The sequence below is a fragment of the Lytechinus variegatus genome, chromosome 4, assembly GCF_018143015.1.
Source record: "Lytechinus variegatus isolate NC3 chromosome 4, Lvar_3.0, whole genome shotgun sequence".
NCBI lineage: Eukaryota > Metazoa > Echinodermata > Echinoidea > Temnopleuroida > Toxopneustidae > Lytechinus > Lytechinus variegatus.
In genome coordinates, this window is record NC_054743.1 from 32,181,888 (window position 1) to 32,199,852 (window position 17,965).

At 36.8% G+C, this 17,965-nt stretch overlaps 1 protein-coding gene across 2 annotated transcripts in view; it reads right to left on the reverse strand.

The window, feature by feature from the left end:
- The window catches only part of LOC121413861 (E3 ubiquitin-protein ligase SHPRH-like), a 33,345-nt gene extending 29,836 nt beyond the window's left edge, over window positions 1-3,509 (reverse strand). The window contains exons 1-2 of one of the 2 annotated variants that reach the window (XM_041606836.1): window positions 3,424-3,509; window positions 361-1,346 (exon numbers count right to left, since the gene is read on the reverse strand). In XM_041606836.1, the coding sequence (XP_041462770.1) occupies window positions 361-1,333 (973 nt within the window). In that variant the 5' untranslated portion in view covers window positions 1,334-1,346; window positions 3,424-3,509. Of the gene's footprint in view, window positions 1-360; window positions 1,347-3,382 lie in introns of both variants that reach the window. The other variant, XM_041606837.1, reaches the window with a different exon arrangement.
- Between the last annotated feature and the right edge of the window lie 14,456 nt (window positions 3,510-17,965).

Consider the following 17,965-nt stretch of genomic DNA (forward strand, 5'->3'; position numbering starts at 1 on the left):
ATTTTGGTCCTTTTCGGGATACGCTCTGGTATTGAACGGGCAATTGATGCAGACCAAAATATGTGTTTTTATGTATTGCTATATAACACTATAGATGATAACACCAATTATTCCATAAATGAGATGGGAGCATTGGGCGGTCTTATCATTAAACTTACTGTACCTCAGAAATGTGAAAGAAATGATAATATTCACGATTCATCTCCGAAGAAGGTCAATGACTACCAAAAATTTGGATGGTTTATTAAAGAACTTGTTGGCACTGAAAACATGCATTACCCATGAATACTATCATTTCTTTTGCATTTTTGATGTCTAATTATTGCGTATGTAGAAAACCAAGCTGCTCATTAAACTTACTTGGTAGTGGGTATCCATGATACCAATTCATCAGTTGGGAAACATATTCAAGGTGCCGTTTCTTAGACGGACATTGAGATGCAAAGGATGGCTGAGACACTATACCGGAAAGAATCCAAGCATCTAACACGGCACATCCAGACACAGGATCATACTCATGAATACAGAGCTGGAGCATCCCTTTCTTCACTTTGACAAGTTCTTGGAAGCTTTCAAGGCAAGAGGTGCTTGGTCTTCTGTCCATCTCAACAGCGAATGCCAGGAAGGTTCCACGTCCTAGCAGACGATCCTTTTTGCTGAATTTACAAATAGGCAAGTTTTTGGTCTGCTCATCGTAGAACACTAGGAAATCCAAACCTGGTGCGTCTCGCAGGAGGAGGGTACTGTATCCATCTGTTGGCAGTTGGGGGTTTGGCTGAGGAATGACAGCAGGAGCAACAGGCAACAGTTTCACCTTCATGGTGCACAGAAGACCTTTCTGATTCTTTTCTTCAGGTTGGTGCAAGTGAACCTTGATGCTGTAGGCTGCCTCTTTTTCCAATATATCAAACTTGGCCCTTGAGATGCGGAACTGGTATTCGACGTCCTCTGGCTCAGTACAGACTACTTCCTCTGTAAGAAAGGGGATATCCTTAACCCCTGTCAAGTTAGTAACTTCCTCATCTGATACAGGGTCTGATGCATTCTTTGGACTGTCCTCTCCAAGATGAAGGCTCACATCTGATAGAGGGCACAGGTCCACACCCGATGATTGGTCTGGTACCTCATAAGTCCCATCCTCTACAAGACGCAGGCCCATATCTGACATAACACCAAAGACCATATCTGGATCGATGCCTTCATCAACTTGACTCGTGCTTGGCTGACCTTCAGTTGAGGCGGTGTCAGATGCACTGTACATGTCCCATGACAGGCATCGCCTCTTCTCTGCATCAAGTCGTTGGGACGTGGTAGGTTTGCGTTTTTCTCTCATGCTGCTGGTATATCTGCATAAACAATTATATATCAAGAGTTCATTAGTATTGAGCAAAGTACTATGGCTGAAGAAAATTTGTATTTTTAACTTGTAAAATTTAAACTATATTGTAATTGAAAATTTGAAATGACAAAAAATAACTTTACAGATTTGAGATGAACACACCAGTATCTCAGTGTTTAGTACCTTCAGTTACTCTATCCTAATGCTTGCAATCAATTGAAACTACAGGTGAGTTTACACATTCGCAGCCGATTTCAAAACATCACATGTGCGGGGGTCTGAGCTAGGCCCGTTTCGGGTACACGTGTACACGCACGGTCAAGTCAGTGCACGTGTACTAAATTCCATCACCGTGTACACGGTAGCATCTGCATAAAGCTTGCGTGGGACTGTAAAGTCAGTGAACAAGCTCACAGCCTCACATTAATTCTTAGTTCTCAGACACTGCACATGTTTTAATCACTAATATGTCAATATATTTCAATTAACCTAGAGTGAGTTTACTTCCAAAATGGTTTAATCCACATTTATTCTGGAGACTCAAGTTTTTGTACCACACGAAATGGGTATGCTCCGGTCAGTGCAGGGTCCTAGTTAGCGCCGACGTTCGTTGGATGCGCATTTTGCATACTGTACCGTACATGCATGCACAGATCGCTGCAGAATTGAGTGTAACTGAAGTTATCGATTGATTTTTATTATTTTATTGCCAATTTGAGGAGCGTGTGTTTGTAGGCTTGTAGCACATGTGTATGAGCGTATAACACGTAACTGGAGACTCTCGAAAGCGTTCTTCAATCACTTTTAGAGCCAATTTGAGAATCACCAATTGCGACAGCGATCATTGCTCCAGTTACGTGTTATACGCTCATAAACATGTGCTACAAACACACGCTCCTCAAATTGGCAATAAAATAATGAAAATCAATCGATAACTTCAGTTACACTTAATTCTGCAGCGATCTGTGCATGCATGTACGGTACAGTATGCAAAATGCGCATCCAACGAACGTCGGCGCTAACTAGGGCCCTGCACTGATTTACTTTTGCATTCTTTATTAATTTAATGCGCTGCTAAGCTGAGTAAACTTTTTAATTGCACCAATTTTTGTGGATTGATACTTCTAACTTCTCAGGTAAGCTTTAAAACCGTGACTTAGGCTACATGTAGGAAACACTGAAAAAATACCGTAACTCACTCTCACTCAGTGTTTACAACGTGTACACGACCGAAAAACATGCCGTGTACACGTGCATCAAAAATGGACTTTCAAACCGGGCCTAGTCTCAGCTCAGGTGAATGAAAAAATTATTCCCAACTTGCTAATGAAAAATAAATTGCAACTGTATGGAAATAGTAATTTTGGTCACAAAAGTGATATTTTAATGATCTTTTAAAGGGTGTGCTCTTTACAACATTGGCATACCATACTATTTAGTCCATAGTGATAGTCCTACCTCTAGATTCCCCACACAGGCAGGGTGGTAGCAGTGAACAAGTGAATTAGACTAGTATTTAAAGAAAATTAGGAAATTTGATAAAAAATGGGGGTAAACATAAAACTTGCCCATGTACCGGTACTTTAGTTTGGGCGCAAAGCAAAAAATAAAATTGGTGATTTAGTACTACTAGTACTTAGTAGATCTAGCCTAGGCCCTTGTGTCTTGTCTTGTCAATGTTTGTCTGTCTGTTTACTCTTCTCTTTTTCTCTTCCCTTCTTTTTCTCTTCCTCTTTCAAGTTTTCAGTAGAGCATGGTGGTAAATCAACAACAAAAAAATATCAAGTTATGCCACAATAAATGTATTGTATGATTCTAACGTTATTTCCCTATAATATTTGCACATTTGACACACATTTATTTAACACGCAACTCTAACATGTCTAACAAGTCTTCGACTCGAGCTCCACCGCCGGAGCTCCAGCGGTGGAGTTTCTCACGCTTACGCTCAAGTACTGCAGAACACTGCCACTGGTCACTCGGCTCAATCACGAAAAATGTCAAACATTAATCACTTAATTACAAAATTAAGATAACACACACATTTTTTACACGTTATTCAAAGCCCAAATATATGCTCTCACTATCTCTGTCAGACAGACACTGCGCTTTTCTCGAAGTAGGCCTTAATTTGTTTACGAAACCGAAGAAGGAGCATTCGCGTTGGTTGAGGTAAAAGAACAACATTGCATTGAACTTTGTAGCTAGCTAGTTTCAAGGCTTTCCAATTAAAATGGAATGTGACAGATTTAAATATTTTTTCACAAAAGAGCTAAGTTCGATCACTTTGAAGTTACGCTTGAATAAATTTTTCTGTTTAGTTCAATCATGCCTTGGTAAAGAAATTTTACCAATTTTTGCTGTAATTAGATACAAAGTATTATTAACATTTAGTGTCATGAGGCTTTGAAAAAGGCTACAAAAAGCAATACCATAAATAAACCCATAAGAGTTGGATAAAGCATCTCTATGAAGCCAGAGGATGATATCATGACTATATATGCCTGTCAGATAATTTTGTATATAAAATACACATATATATGTATGTATACATATAAGAAAAAGTGAATTCAAGCGCGTTACTTAAAAGTGATCCATTCAACTGAGCTCTTTCGTGAAAAAGAATTAAATCTGTCACATTCCATTATAATAAAGCCTCGGCATATATAGGTCTTCAAAATCTAATAAGCTCTCTGAATAATATGAAGAAATGGCATAAGAATAATAGTAATAAAGATGATGATGATCAAAATAATAATGATAGTTTATTAATAATATAGTGATGATAATAATAGTAATGAAATTATAGTAATAATAAAATAATGATAATAGTGATAGTAATACTAATAATAATGATAATCATAATTCGATGTCGATTTTTGATATTTTTCTGGCCCTCGAGTTGCTTGTATGGCCCCTTTACTTGTCGTTCATATAGTCTCGAGCAGAATTGCCTTGGCTGTCTGTTTTTCAAGTTGGAGATAAATTACTATAGAAGTTGAGGAGATAAGAAGTAGTACTTATGAAGCAGACTCACTCCAATGAAAATAACAAAATACGTGGGAAATATAATGCAGGCTTATCTCCAGTGGCGTACAGATAAGGGGGCTTTGGGACCATGGACCCCCGAAATTTTCACGACCAAAAAAGAGGGGGAGAAAAAAATAGAAAAGAAAAGGAATGGGTGACATGTTATTACATCTTATGTCTAAATCTATCGCAAAATAAGTTAAATAATTTGCTTGCTCACTTCAGTCGCTCACAGTTTTTTTATTGCTCTTACGCCATGTTTGCCCCCCCCCCCCCTTATAAAAATCGCCAATGGTATTTGAATGGTGCCGAATGGTAGTTGAATGGTGGTCTGAATGGTAAATGGTACGCGAATGGTATTTAAGTGGTGTTTCAATGGTAAGTTCTTAATGGTAATTGGTAGTTTATTCAATGGTAAATGGTATACCATATACCCAATGGTGTCTCAGTGGTATGTGTCTAATGGTATGATTAGTATGATGAATGGTATACCATACACCCAACGGTGTCTCAGTGGTATTCAATGGTGTCTCAGTGGTATGTGCTTGTAATGGTATGATTGGTATGATGAATAGTATACCATACACCCAATGGTGTCTCAGTGGTATACAATGGTGTCTCAGTGGTATTCTATGGTGTATCAGTAGTATGTGCCTGTAATAGTATGATTGGTATACCATACACCCAATGGTGTCTCAGTGGTATTCAATAGTGTCTCAGTAGTATGTGCCTCTAATGGTTTGACTGGTATACCATACACCCAATGGTGTCTCAGTGGTGTACAATGGTGTCTCAGTGGTATTCAATGGTGTCTCAGTAGTATGTGCCTCTATAATGGTATGATGAATGGTATACCATACACCCAATGGTGTCTCAGTGGTATACAATGGTGTCTCAGTGGTATACAATGGTGTCTCAGTGGTGGTCAATGGTGTCTCAATAGTATGTGCCTCTAATGGTTTGACTAGTATACCATACACCCAATGGTGTCTCAGTGGTGTACAATGGTGTCTCAGTGGTATTCAATGGTGTCTCAGTAGTATGTGCCTCTATAATGGTATGATGAATGGTATACCATACACCCAATGGTGTCTCAGTGGTATTCAATAGTGTCTTAGTACTATGTGCCTCTAATGGTTTGACTGGTATACCATACACCCAATGGTGTCTCATTGGTGTACAATGGTGTCTCAGTGGTATTCAATGGTGTCTCAGTAGTATGTGCCTCTACAATGGTATGATGAATGGTATACCATACACCCAATGGTGTCTCAGTGGTATGCAATTGTGTCTCAGTGGTATACAATGGTGTCTCAGTGGTGGTCAATGGTGTCTCAGTAGTATGTGCCTCTATAATGATATGATGAATGATATACCATACACCCAATGGTGTCTCAGTGGTATACAATGGTGTCTCAGTGGTATTCAATGGTGTCTCAGTAGTATGTGCCTCTATAATGGTATGATGAATGGTATACCATACACCCAATGGTGTCTCAGTGGTATACAATGTTGTCTCAGTGATATTCAATAGTGTCTCAGTAGTATGTGCCGCTATAGTGGTATGACTGGTATGGTGAATGGTATACCATATACTCAATGGTGTCTCAGTGATATCCAATAGTCTCAGTGGCATATGCCTAATGATATGATTGGTATCAATGGTATACCATATGCCCAATATTGTGTCTTAGTAGTATGTGCCTAGTGGTATAATCATTGGATAGTTGTTGGATAATTGTAATGCCATAGTGGCTTAGTGGTGTGTGCCTAATGAATGTCATTTGTGTTAATGGAGAATGGTATGCCCAATTGCATTACCCAATAACATAATTTCGAAGATTTAAAGAAAATATATCAAAGATTTAAAAGTATTTAGAGTTAATAAAATTTTTGAGTCGTGACTTTTATGCGAGCAGCTTCCCCTAATCAAGTGTAATCGCTCATGATGGTAAACATGGTCTCTTGCATTCTTTTAAATTGTCTTTGTCCTTATTAAGTAAAAGGTCTATATGTGTTTAAATATAATTGATCCAGTGGTTATAATACAATACTATAAATTTGTATATTTTACGATTGTACATATTACCTTCTAAATTTAAATCTGATGCAATGGGTGCAAAATCAAAATCAATCGGTCAATGAAATCTTATTTGAGAAAAAAGGGTTTTAATTGTACCTTAATACCAACGGACAAATCATTTCACAGCCGCTCCCGAAAGTTCCCTGTAATCATTTACCATTAAAATCTTGAAATTCAAACATGCACGTTTTATAGGGAGCATGAAGAAGATGCGTATCGTGCTAAATAGAAAATTGTACATTGATCACCATCCTCTCTTTTTCCCTTTGTTTCCTTTCGCTTTTTGTTTCTTGGTAGTCAAAATTAATGAACGGCATGAATGTAGCTCCTCTATCGTACGGTATACTGTTCGTTTTTATTTTAAACTACGTTCTTCATATTTTTATTTTCAAAGTTTTATTCTATTTAATTTATAATCATTTTGCTTATTTATGGCCGCTTTTTATGAAGAGAACTATATCTGGAGTGTTCCAAACTTAGATATTTGCAATTAATCCCAAGATACAAATTTATAGGTTATATACATTAATTTTATCTAAAACATATCAATTTGGATTTTTTTGATGGAAGAAACAATAAATCAGTTGCAAGTTTGCAATGAAAAGTATGACTTTCAATTGATTTTGGAGTGTGAAATTGATTTTCGTTCGATTGAAAGTTTCTTGCAATGCCCGCGGCCCATATTTTGCTCAAAATGAATTCACTGTTGGTTGTCTTGGTCCCCCAACCTATATCAAATTCCCATCCGCAAACCCTGATATGGTCAGTCTGCAACGTCCAAAGCCCCCTCCGAACCCATTTGTACCTTATAGCTGCTTCCAATCATGAATTATTCCTCTCTTTTTTTTTTACAAATGATATTTTCAAAATTCTAATTCTATTTTTAGGCCCTAATTATTCTTTCTCACGGACGGCGTTCATAAAGAGGAGAGCTATTCTATAGGACGGTCATTACTTGATTGAAATGATTTATCCATATTGTCTTGCTCCCCCACCCCTATCAAAATTCCCTGCCGCCATACAGGGTATAGTACAATGTAACAGAAAAGAAATATACTGAATGAAATCTCTATTTCAATCAAAACAAAAGCAAATTGAAAGGGAAGAGGAATGAGTAAAAAAATATACATATAAAGGGAAAAAACAAGAAAAGAAAAAGGCAGAGGAGAAAAGAAAAAAAAGACAACGAAAATAAAAAAAGAAAAGAAGAGAAAAGAAAAGAAAAGGAAAAAAATGAAGGGATCGAAAACTTTTTTCATAGATTCCAAGATCCAAGGGAAACAGTGGCAAAATAACTGATCTCACGCCATCATGGTTTCCAACCACGAACCAATCGAGAGGAAAAAGAAGACACCCCTGATTTGGGTTTGATTCACCCCCCCCCCCATATCGGGATGTGTATTTATCTTGGCGAAGAAGTCCCCTCCCCCAGATTTGGTCATAATTTATCCCCCCCCCATATGTGTTGGCGAGCAGGGCCGCTTGGCTGCTTGCCAGGTAGCTCTATTATAAATACGTATTGTTCTCGCACGCACGCGCGAACGTCTAACCGCCAAGTGCAATATTTGAAAAAGAAAACTCGATCTACCGGTAGGCCTACTACCGTTTTGCTGTTGATAAGTCCGTCGATAATTCATCAAAAACTAAAGGAACACGGGTCAGATTCGGACAGCGACTTCAAAGTCATTTGTAGAAGGCTAAACAGTAAGTTCTATAACAATTTTCTTTGATTTATTTCTCAAATTGTCTCAAAATGTTAGATGTCGTTGTACCGCCACGACATGCACGACCACTGCACTGCCACCGTCACTGCCCCGTTGGCGCTGGCCGCTGCTCTACGGGCCGGGACGTGGCTTTGACGATAGGGAGTGCTTATGGTTTTTATGCTTTGTATTGGCAGAGTTTAGCTCGGCGAGCAGTGAATAGTAATTCGCTCATATTGCCTGATGTTTATTGTCAATGTTTTACAAAAACCATCTCTGAATAGGCCTACATTGAATTCATGAATGAATGATTTGTTAATGCTAATGTCAAGACTGTCAAAGTTTTAATTGTGAAATAGACCGTTACTGCACACGTTAATTCACTGAAATTGAAAACTTGCCGACAAATATTGCTTTGAAATTAGGCCTATAATTTGTTGTTGATAGATGTTGGTATTGAAATGAGATAAAATGGAGGTGAAACATGGGTCCTAAAGTTTAAAAAATGATAAAGGCTACGCAGGTCTATAACTTAGCTACACTGTACACTACAACGGCAAATTGTCCATAGACTGTGTACAACGGATAGATTGGCTCCGCACAGCGATTCGAAGACCGCTGATTGGTCAATCGCGCAGATCACGTCATGATCACGTGGTCCGAAAAATAATTCCTTCGGACTGCGTGCGGAAGTATCGATAGCGATAACGATATCCGGTCATGATGTGTACGCGGTAAATGGTCTTGGTTCGTAATCGGATCACTTCGGTATCGATCAAAAATTATCGAAACTCTGCAATTTCATGCATATTCACGCGACGCTCCGAAACCAGGAAGCCAATTGACTTTGTGCAAGTTGCGATAGACTCTACAAATTCCAACGAACACGATGACATATAGACGCTAATTTGTAAGGTTTTGACGGAAAAGCAAAAAGTAATCGAAAATCTCTTACCTGTGCGGTATCGGTGAGAAAATAGATCCTCTGAGAATACCTTTCATAATTCATATAAAATATGCGAAAGTGAAATTCTAGGTCGATTTTGGTACGAGGTGATAGAGAATTGCACGACCGTTTTGGTGGAATTCTGTGTGGGGAAATAAAAGGCTTGCACTGCGCATGCTTACTATATTTTCATTCATAAATTGGTTCTCGGCAGTGGCTGGATGACGTCATGTAATAAGCAAAAATGTACACGACCGCTACGTTCACGCTCCGCTATCCATTGTACACAATTTGTCGCTGTGTAATTGCACATACTATTTCAATGGTAAAATGTGCACTTTGTGTGTGGAACTGTGACTGGACGGAGTGACAAACGATTCCTATTCAATTTTTCTACAGAGGCTGCAATAATTATGCAGAGAAAACTGGCGCTAATGCAGTTTTGCACCGGCCGATTACCAGCATACCTCATCACCAAAACTTGTTCCCAAATGTCATGACAGGTCTCTCAGTCACATTTCTATGTTAATATACCCACCGCTTTTCAAAATATTGGGAACGGCTGTATTTAGTCTTGATCTCGACGTCGTTGATCTAATCCGTAGACATCACTTCGCGGATCGCTGGGATTCGCCTTAATATTTATATGGACTGAAGTTAGCAACCAAATCATGCTAACATGTGGCGAACAAACTGCCAGCATGCCGCATGCGAATCTTTTGATCGCATAACTTCGGTCCATATCAACATGACGGCGAATCCAAGCGATCCGCAATATTTTGAAAAGTGGTGGGCATATTGAATATTGATCTCAAAATGTGTGTAGACAACTCTGGTGGGGAGTTTTGCTCGAAGTTGCATGCACAACAAACAATTGTCCATAGACTGTGTACAACGGATAGATCGTCTCCGCACAGCGATTCGAAGACCGCTGATCGGTCAATCGCGCAGATCACGTCATGACCACATGGTCCCAAAAATAATTCCTTTGGACTGCGTGCGGAAATAGCGATAACGATATCCGGTCATGTTGTGTACGCGGTAAATGGTCTTGGTTCGTGATCGGATCGCTCCGGTATCGATCAAAAATTATCGAAACTCTGCAATTTCATGCATATTCACGCGACGCTCTGAAACCCGGAAGCCAATTGACTTTTTGCACGTTGCGATAGACTCTATAAATTCCAAGGAACACAATGACATATAGACGCTAATTCGTAAAATTTTGATGGAAAAGCAAGAAGTATTCGGAATTCGCTTACCTGTGCGGTATCGGTGAGAAAATAGATCCTCCGAGAATACCTTTCATAATTCATATAAAATATGCGAAATTGAAATTCTAGGTCGATTTTGGTACGAGGTGATAGGGAATTGCACACTTGTTTTGGTGGAATTCTGTGTGGGGAAACAAAAGGCTTGCACTGCGCATGCTTACTATATTTTCATTCATAAATTGGTTCTCGGCAGTGGCTGGATGACGTCATGTAATAAGCAAAAATGTACACGACCACTTCGTTCACGCTCCGCTATCCGTTGTACACAATTGGTCACTGTGAGTTGGCTGGTGTGAAACTGCATTAGTGCGGGAGGGTATTCTTAGATCCTTTCATGGGGCTAGGCATATCAATTTTTTAAAGTAAATTTTATCCTTTTTTAAAGTTAAGTTTGTCCTGTGATCACATTTTATCTGTTTTTATTTATTTACTGATCAAAACTTGCCTAAAAACGTCTGGAGTCCATCCACTGGCATATGATTGTCCATGAACAGATCCATGATTTCTCAAAGGGGGTAGTGGGGCACATTTTCCCAAGGAAACTTTAAATAACAAGCAAACCAAAAAAGAGATCCTCTTGTATGAGACAATATTTTTAATATAAATATTTGCTGTAACTTTCGAAGGGGGGGGGACACTTGTGTAAGAAAGCCACATTTTTATCAAACACATCGACTATTGCTCTCAAGGTGGGGGCACAGGTCAAATGTGCCCTCTTGGATCTGCTTCTGCGGTTGTCAATACCAGAAAAATGGAATTTATGTCATCCATTACCCTCTTGAAAATTGCTGCTATAGACATTTGATTTCAGATGACCTAGCTTTTACTAGTATAAAGCATGCACAGTTATAATACAGCCTTGTCTGAACTACGCTGAATACTATCACATTTCCTTATTTTTATCCTGAATTCTGGGCTGGTAATCAGAGATCCATGAAAAATATCTTTAACATTAAAGTTCTAAGATCATTCTTTTTCTATTACTATATTAGTATTCTATTTTTGCTTGTATCTGCACATACATGCAGATTTTACAACACTCAAATTGATTTTATTTCATTTTCAAAGTTTGGACGACGGATACACTGGATGATAAGGTAGATGGTCCAGCCTTATCTGGGAATGACACGACGGGTGTTGAACACAGAAAACGTGCCATGTACAAGAAACAATTGGAGTTTATGAAAGGTAGGTGTGTAAGAATTTTCTTCAGTAGAAAAAATTGCAAAGCTTCATGAGATAAAACATATTGTATTCCTGCAGTGGCATAGCTGGAAAAAAAAACCTTGTCAGGAATGGTAAAAAATCCTGAGAAAGGACAAATGTCATCCCTATTTAGAGGAGCACAAGTCTTTTCTGACACCCCCCCCCCCCAGAAAAAATATCAGTATGTTGGCTGAGGGGGGAAGGGTGGACAATTTGTCCCCAGGTATTCATTTGTTGTGGTATTTTTCATCATTGGGGCAACCTCCCATTAGATAGGTTATTGTCTACCCATCTATGGTTAAACATTAATTTATTTATCATATTTTACCAAATGTTTTGTTGATATTTGTTAATTGGTATCATTCAATTGAATGGTAGAGTATACTGCAAATTTCTCGATATATAAAAAAATATATGAACTTCTAAAGAAAGCTTACACACACGACAAGCATTCATATTTTGAACCCTTAGCTAATATACTGTCCTTTGCATTGTTATCATCCAATATTTCTTATTACAGCTTCAAGGAATTAATCCTGCCGGGTACCCATTCACTTCATCTGGGTCTAGTGATGCACAGTGTGGATGAATTTCGGGCTGAAGGAAAACACACCATGGCTAGGACTCAAATTCACGACCCTCTGTTTGGAAGGTGAGAGTCAGAACCACTAACCAGCTGATGTCATATCCCCACTTGTATTTTATTACAAGAAGTCGCGCTAATTTACATTTTGTCCTCCGAGAACTATAAAAAATGGAGTGAAAATTTATTTCAAAGACATGTCCACCCTAACAAAAAAGTTGATTTGATTAAAAAGAGAAAAATCAAACATAAAAATCGGATGAAAAATAAGAAAGGCATGACATTTTAAAGTTTCGCTCAATTTCACTTAATAGTTACATGCACATCCAGGTCGGTATGCAAATGAGGGAACTGATGACATCACTCATTCACTTTTCTTTGTTTTTTAAATATGAAATATTTTAATTTTCTCCTCATTGTCCTATGAAATAAAGTTTTATTTTGATTTTTTTATTGTCAAATCTGTAAAAATTGAAATATTGTACAATTCAAACAATGAAAACCAAAACAAAAAGTGAGGGACATCATCGATTCTCTCATATGCATGTGGGTAAATTGTGTATATAACTATTTTGTGAAAAATAGGCGAAATTTCAAAATGTCATGACTTTCTTATTTTGCATCCGATGTAGATGAAATATTTTGCATGATGCTTGCCTGATTTTCTCTTTTGATTCAAAACAACCTTTTCTGTGGTGGACTTTACCTTTAATGTGAAGATATGCATTGCTGGAAATAATGATATGATACTTAGGGCATATCATACACACATGTATGAAAATATGAAATAATTATTTCATTTTATAGAATAAGCCTAACAAATATTCCTGACGATCATGTGTACATTGGGTTAATTTTTTACCAAAATGTTGTTCAAATTCAATAACTTTGTTATTATCAGATTTTAATGAAATTTTCAGCATGATCCTTTTCTGATTCATTCTCTCCCTACCAAAATCTCCCCTTTTCTCATGCTTTCTTTCTATGGTCCCCTTCATTCTCCTTATAACTATTTTATATGTAAAATGTAACCGGTCGTCCAACCAATTTGATTGAAGGGCTAGAGGTACTCGAGACTGAAAGCTATGTGATATAATTGAAAGTGTACATCAGACAACAAAAAACACTGAAAATTTCATAAAAATTTGTTGAGGATTAACAAAGTTTTGACGAATTAAAGTTGTTATTTTTTGGTAAAACTGTTCTCTGCAAGTCCTCATGAATATACAAGATCACAATTTATATATTTTTTGTATTATATGAATTTAAATTTTGTCCAAGCTCGGTTGTAAAAAATTACGATTGACTACTGATTTACTGTGTAAGACAATAATCATATTATTTCTCACACATAGTTGAGTTATTCATCTGATTTAACACAACAAAAATAGAAAGAAATAAGTGGGTATCTTGTATATATTATTTTCTATATTTTTTGCAAAAAAGGTCTCTATTTTTCTTCTGTTTTTTAGTGTTCCAAATTGAATAATTTTCTTTCCCTATTTTCATTATATTTTTTTTCTATGTGTGATATATTATTTATTTCTTAATGTATCATTATTGTATTTATGATAAACTTTTGGCGTGTTTGTACATTAAATCATTAAAAACAGTTTATCTTTTCCGGACTCGAATAACCTTATCGTTCTTAAACCAACCTCTTTCTACAGACTGAATAATCTGATTAACTTGCATTTCGCGTCGCAAATACGGCGGAAATCGGAAAATCGGAAAATTCAACCTATAACCTCACATTGCATTTTGGTATGTCAAAAATTGCATCTCGTTAGGAAAATTTTCAAAATTCATGGTAGATCTCACTCATTGTAACAGGTACACACGTTTCGCGATCAGCTGGCGAGATAAAAACCGGCCAGAATATATGTATACTGTGAGATCGCACTTCTTGGTTCACGCACTTAAGCCAGACACGTATGCTATTTTGCCCCATGTTTTTACAAAAAATTTAAACGGATTAACATGGCAATAACCACCTCTCAGAGAGATGGTTATGAGAAACCGTATTTTGTGCGATGCAATTTATCAATAAACCGCATCGCGTCTGTTTCTACAGTTATCCGGGATTCTGGATACTTAGGCGGGTAATACCTTTTAACAATTCTATGTAGAAACATGCCATTGATATATCTTTTTAGGTGAAAAGAAAAAAGAGACCAATTTGGGGGTACTATTTTCCCCCCTTTTGGGGATATTTCATTTCTTCTAGGTGTGGTACACTTTATTCATTTGGCCATGTGAAGGCTATCACACATTTTGAGTTTAATCTTCGAAATTTGGTGTTCATTAGTTTGTTGTCCAAACTCTGTCTTACATGTAAATTTGTTTATAGGAAGATTAACATAATATTTATGTGGAGTGCAATCATTGATCTCTTGTGGAGTCGCACAGTCACATGTATTCATAATATGGTGCTTTTATGCCATACCTGTCAATACTCTTTTGTACTTGAACTTATTAGTAAAAAATGTGTATTAATGTCGTTGAAAGCAATTACACATAACAGATTTAACATCAAGTTTATTGTATTACAAGTATCAGGTTTGTATGCAGAACAGTGGTTTTGCCAAGTACTCAATCCATGTAAAAAGCAATATGAGAGAACAGGTTTATTCTTGGAAATGTTAGTCTTCATTTGTTGTGTTTTTCAATCAAACTCTGTCTTGATGCATGTTTATTTTTAGATAACAAGATTGACAGAGTATAGATATCAACGAGTAGCTAAGTCATATATATTAATAACTTATGTGCTTTATTATAAAGTCTATACTTGTGAATACTCTGTGCCATTTATGCTGTACTTAAACTTCTTATAGTAAAAACATTTTATTGACGTTCTTGAAATAAGTAACTGTTTTCATTTTTTTTTTCTTGTGTATACTTATTCCATTATTAAGCCTACCATTAACCCCAGAGATATGCTGTTCACCATTGGTCTACCATTCACTGTACTTTATTGGCCTACTATACATTGCACATCGTTGTTCTACTGTCTACCATTCAGTGTAAACCATTGGTCTACCATTGAATTTACACTTGTGGTCTATAGTGTATGACCAATGATGTTATTTGAATGGTTGACTAATAGTATAGTGTGTATGACAGTGTTGTATGGTAAATGGTAGGTCAATGGTGTACAGTGTATGGTAAGCCAATGGTGTATGGTAAAGCCTATGGTGTACGGTGAATAGTAGTTCAATGGTGTATGGTAGGCCAATGGTGCACTGTAAATGGTAGGTCAATGGTATACGGTGTATGGTAGAATGGTGTAAAGTGAATGGTCAATCAATGGTGAACGGTGTGTGGTGTATGACGAATGGTAGTTGAATGGTGTATGGTGAGCAGTGAATGGTACACGAATGGTGTACGGCGAATGGTGTACGGTGAATGGTGTACAGTGAATGGTACGCGAATGGTGTACGACAAATGGTAGTTGAATGGTGTATGGTGAGCGGTGAATGGTACACGAATGGTGTACGGCGAATGGTGTACGGTGAATGGTACGCGAATGGTGTAAAGTGAATGGTACGCGAATGGTATACGATGAATGGTACACGAATGGTATATGGTGAATGGTACACGAATGGTGTATGTTGAATGGTAGGCGAATGGTGTAAGGTAATTGGTAGGCCAATGGTGTCCAGTGAATGGTGGCTGAATGGTAAATGGTAGGCCAGTGAATGGTGGCTGAATGGTGAATGGTGGTCAATGGTAAACCTGTCTATAGTGGCCATATGGTAGATCAATGGTGAATGGTGTTTGATCAATGATCAATGGTATATGAATGGTAAATGGTGCTCATGAATATGGTAATAGTAACGTCCGAATTATTTAAATTAGTTTGAATGGTATACCATTGAGGCTTGAATGGTATACCATTGGTGTATGGTGGGTGCTGTGCGAATGGTATTCCAATGGTATATCAATGGTGTATGATAAATGGTAGTCAATGGTATACCATTCAATTTTTTTTATAAGGGCCATCTTTACCTGAGATAAAAAAAAATGCTCGAAAAAGGGGGAAAGCCTCCTCAATCGTAATTACCCCATAAAAGCAAATTCCATATGACGATGAACAGCTAGGCCTACACTAGCACAATAAGGCATTTCTGTTATTTATTTATTATTTGTTTTCTCTATTTTATACTGTTGGGTATGCCTGTTCAGTTATGTTAAAGGTCAAGTCCACCTAAGAAAAATGTTGATTTGAATAAATAGAGAAAAATCAGACAAGCACAATGCTGAAAATTTCATCAAAATCGGATGTAAAATAAGAAAGTTATGACATTTCAAAGTTTCGCTTATTTTCAACAAAACAGTTATATGAACTAGCCAGTTACATCCAAATGAGAAAGTCGATGATGTCACTCACTCACTATTTCTTTTGTTTTATATATTGTTTGAATTATACAATATTTCACATTTTTACGAATTTGACAATTAGGACCTCCTTGCCTGAAGCACAAAACACAAAATAGGAATTCCACGTGTTTAGGGAGGAATGAAACTTCATTTTACATGACAATGACGAGAAAGTCAAAATATTTCATATAATAAAATACAAAAGAAATAGTGAGTGAGTGATGTCATCAACTCTCTCATTTGGATGTAACTGACTCGTTCATATAACTATTTTGTTGAAAATAAGCGAAACTTTAAAATGCCATAACTTTCTTATTTTACATCCGATTTTGATAAAATTTTCAGTGATGTGCTTGTTGAATTTTTCTCTTTTTATTCAAATCAAGTTTTTTTAGGGTGGATTTGTCCTTTAAACTGCTTTCTATAGATGCCCTGCAGTCTAACAAATAACTCAGTTAACATCATAGCAATTCAATACGATTAAGTAAAACATAAGACATCATACGTGTGAATCAACAAGAATCATGGAATCTTACACCAAGTTATAATATATTCAGTTAATTACATGTATGACAGTCAGAATTTTGATGATTTACAGTGTTTGTCAGAGGGACATTATCATTGAGACAATATTAAAAAACTGCTATATTTTAATGTTATCGATCTGCAATTGACAGACCTTTATTTTGTATCCTTATTATTACAGTGCCACTGATATTTCGTGTTTAAAAGGTTCCTTCATATACAAATCATGGCTGAGACACTCAGAAATAAGAGTGTTCATTACATTTCGATTATGAATATTCATCAGATTCCGGTTGTAGGATTTGAATTCTCCAATCATCAACTCCATCATCATTGTCATCATTTTCATCATCATCATCATCATCATTATCACCATCATCATCATAATCACAAACAGCAAATTCTATTTCACATTCATTCATTTTTAGTTTTTTTAAACTTCATCCTCTCTTCATCTCATCATCGTCTTGCTGTCACGACACAGAAAATTTACACACAAATCACAATTTTTTCATGTCATACCAATAATCTTAAGTTTTTGGTAATATTAAATATTCCTCCTGAGTAATGACATGGACATTTTTTCTATTTTCAATACAAACAATATATCATCTGATAATAACTATTACTCAACTGAAGATTTTACTTCTAGATTTAGAGACATGGAACATAAATTCAGTTTGCTTCATATTAATGCTCGAAGTTTGAACAAAAATTTTGAGTCATTGGAATCATTACTTTTCACTTTAAACAATTTCAAATTTTCCATTATTGGTGTCACGGAAACATGGCTTCACAATACTTCACCTAACATATTCAGTTTGCAAAACTATAATCTCATTAGGCGTGACCGGGAAGAACAAAGAGGAGGAGGTGTAGCATTTTACATCAGTGAA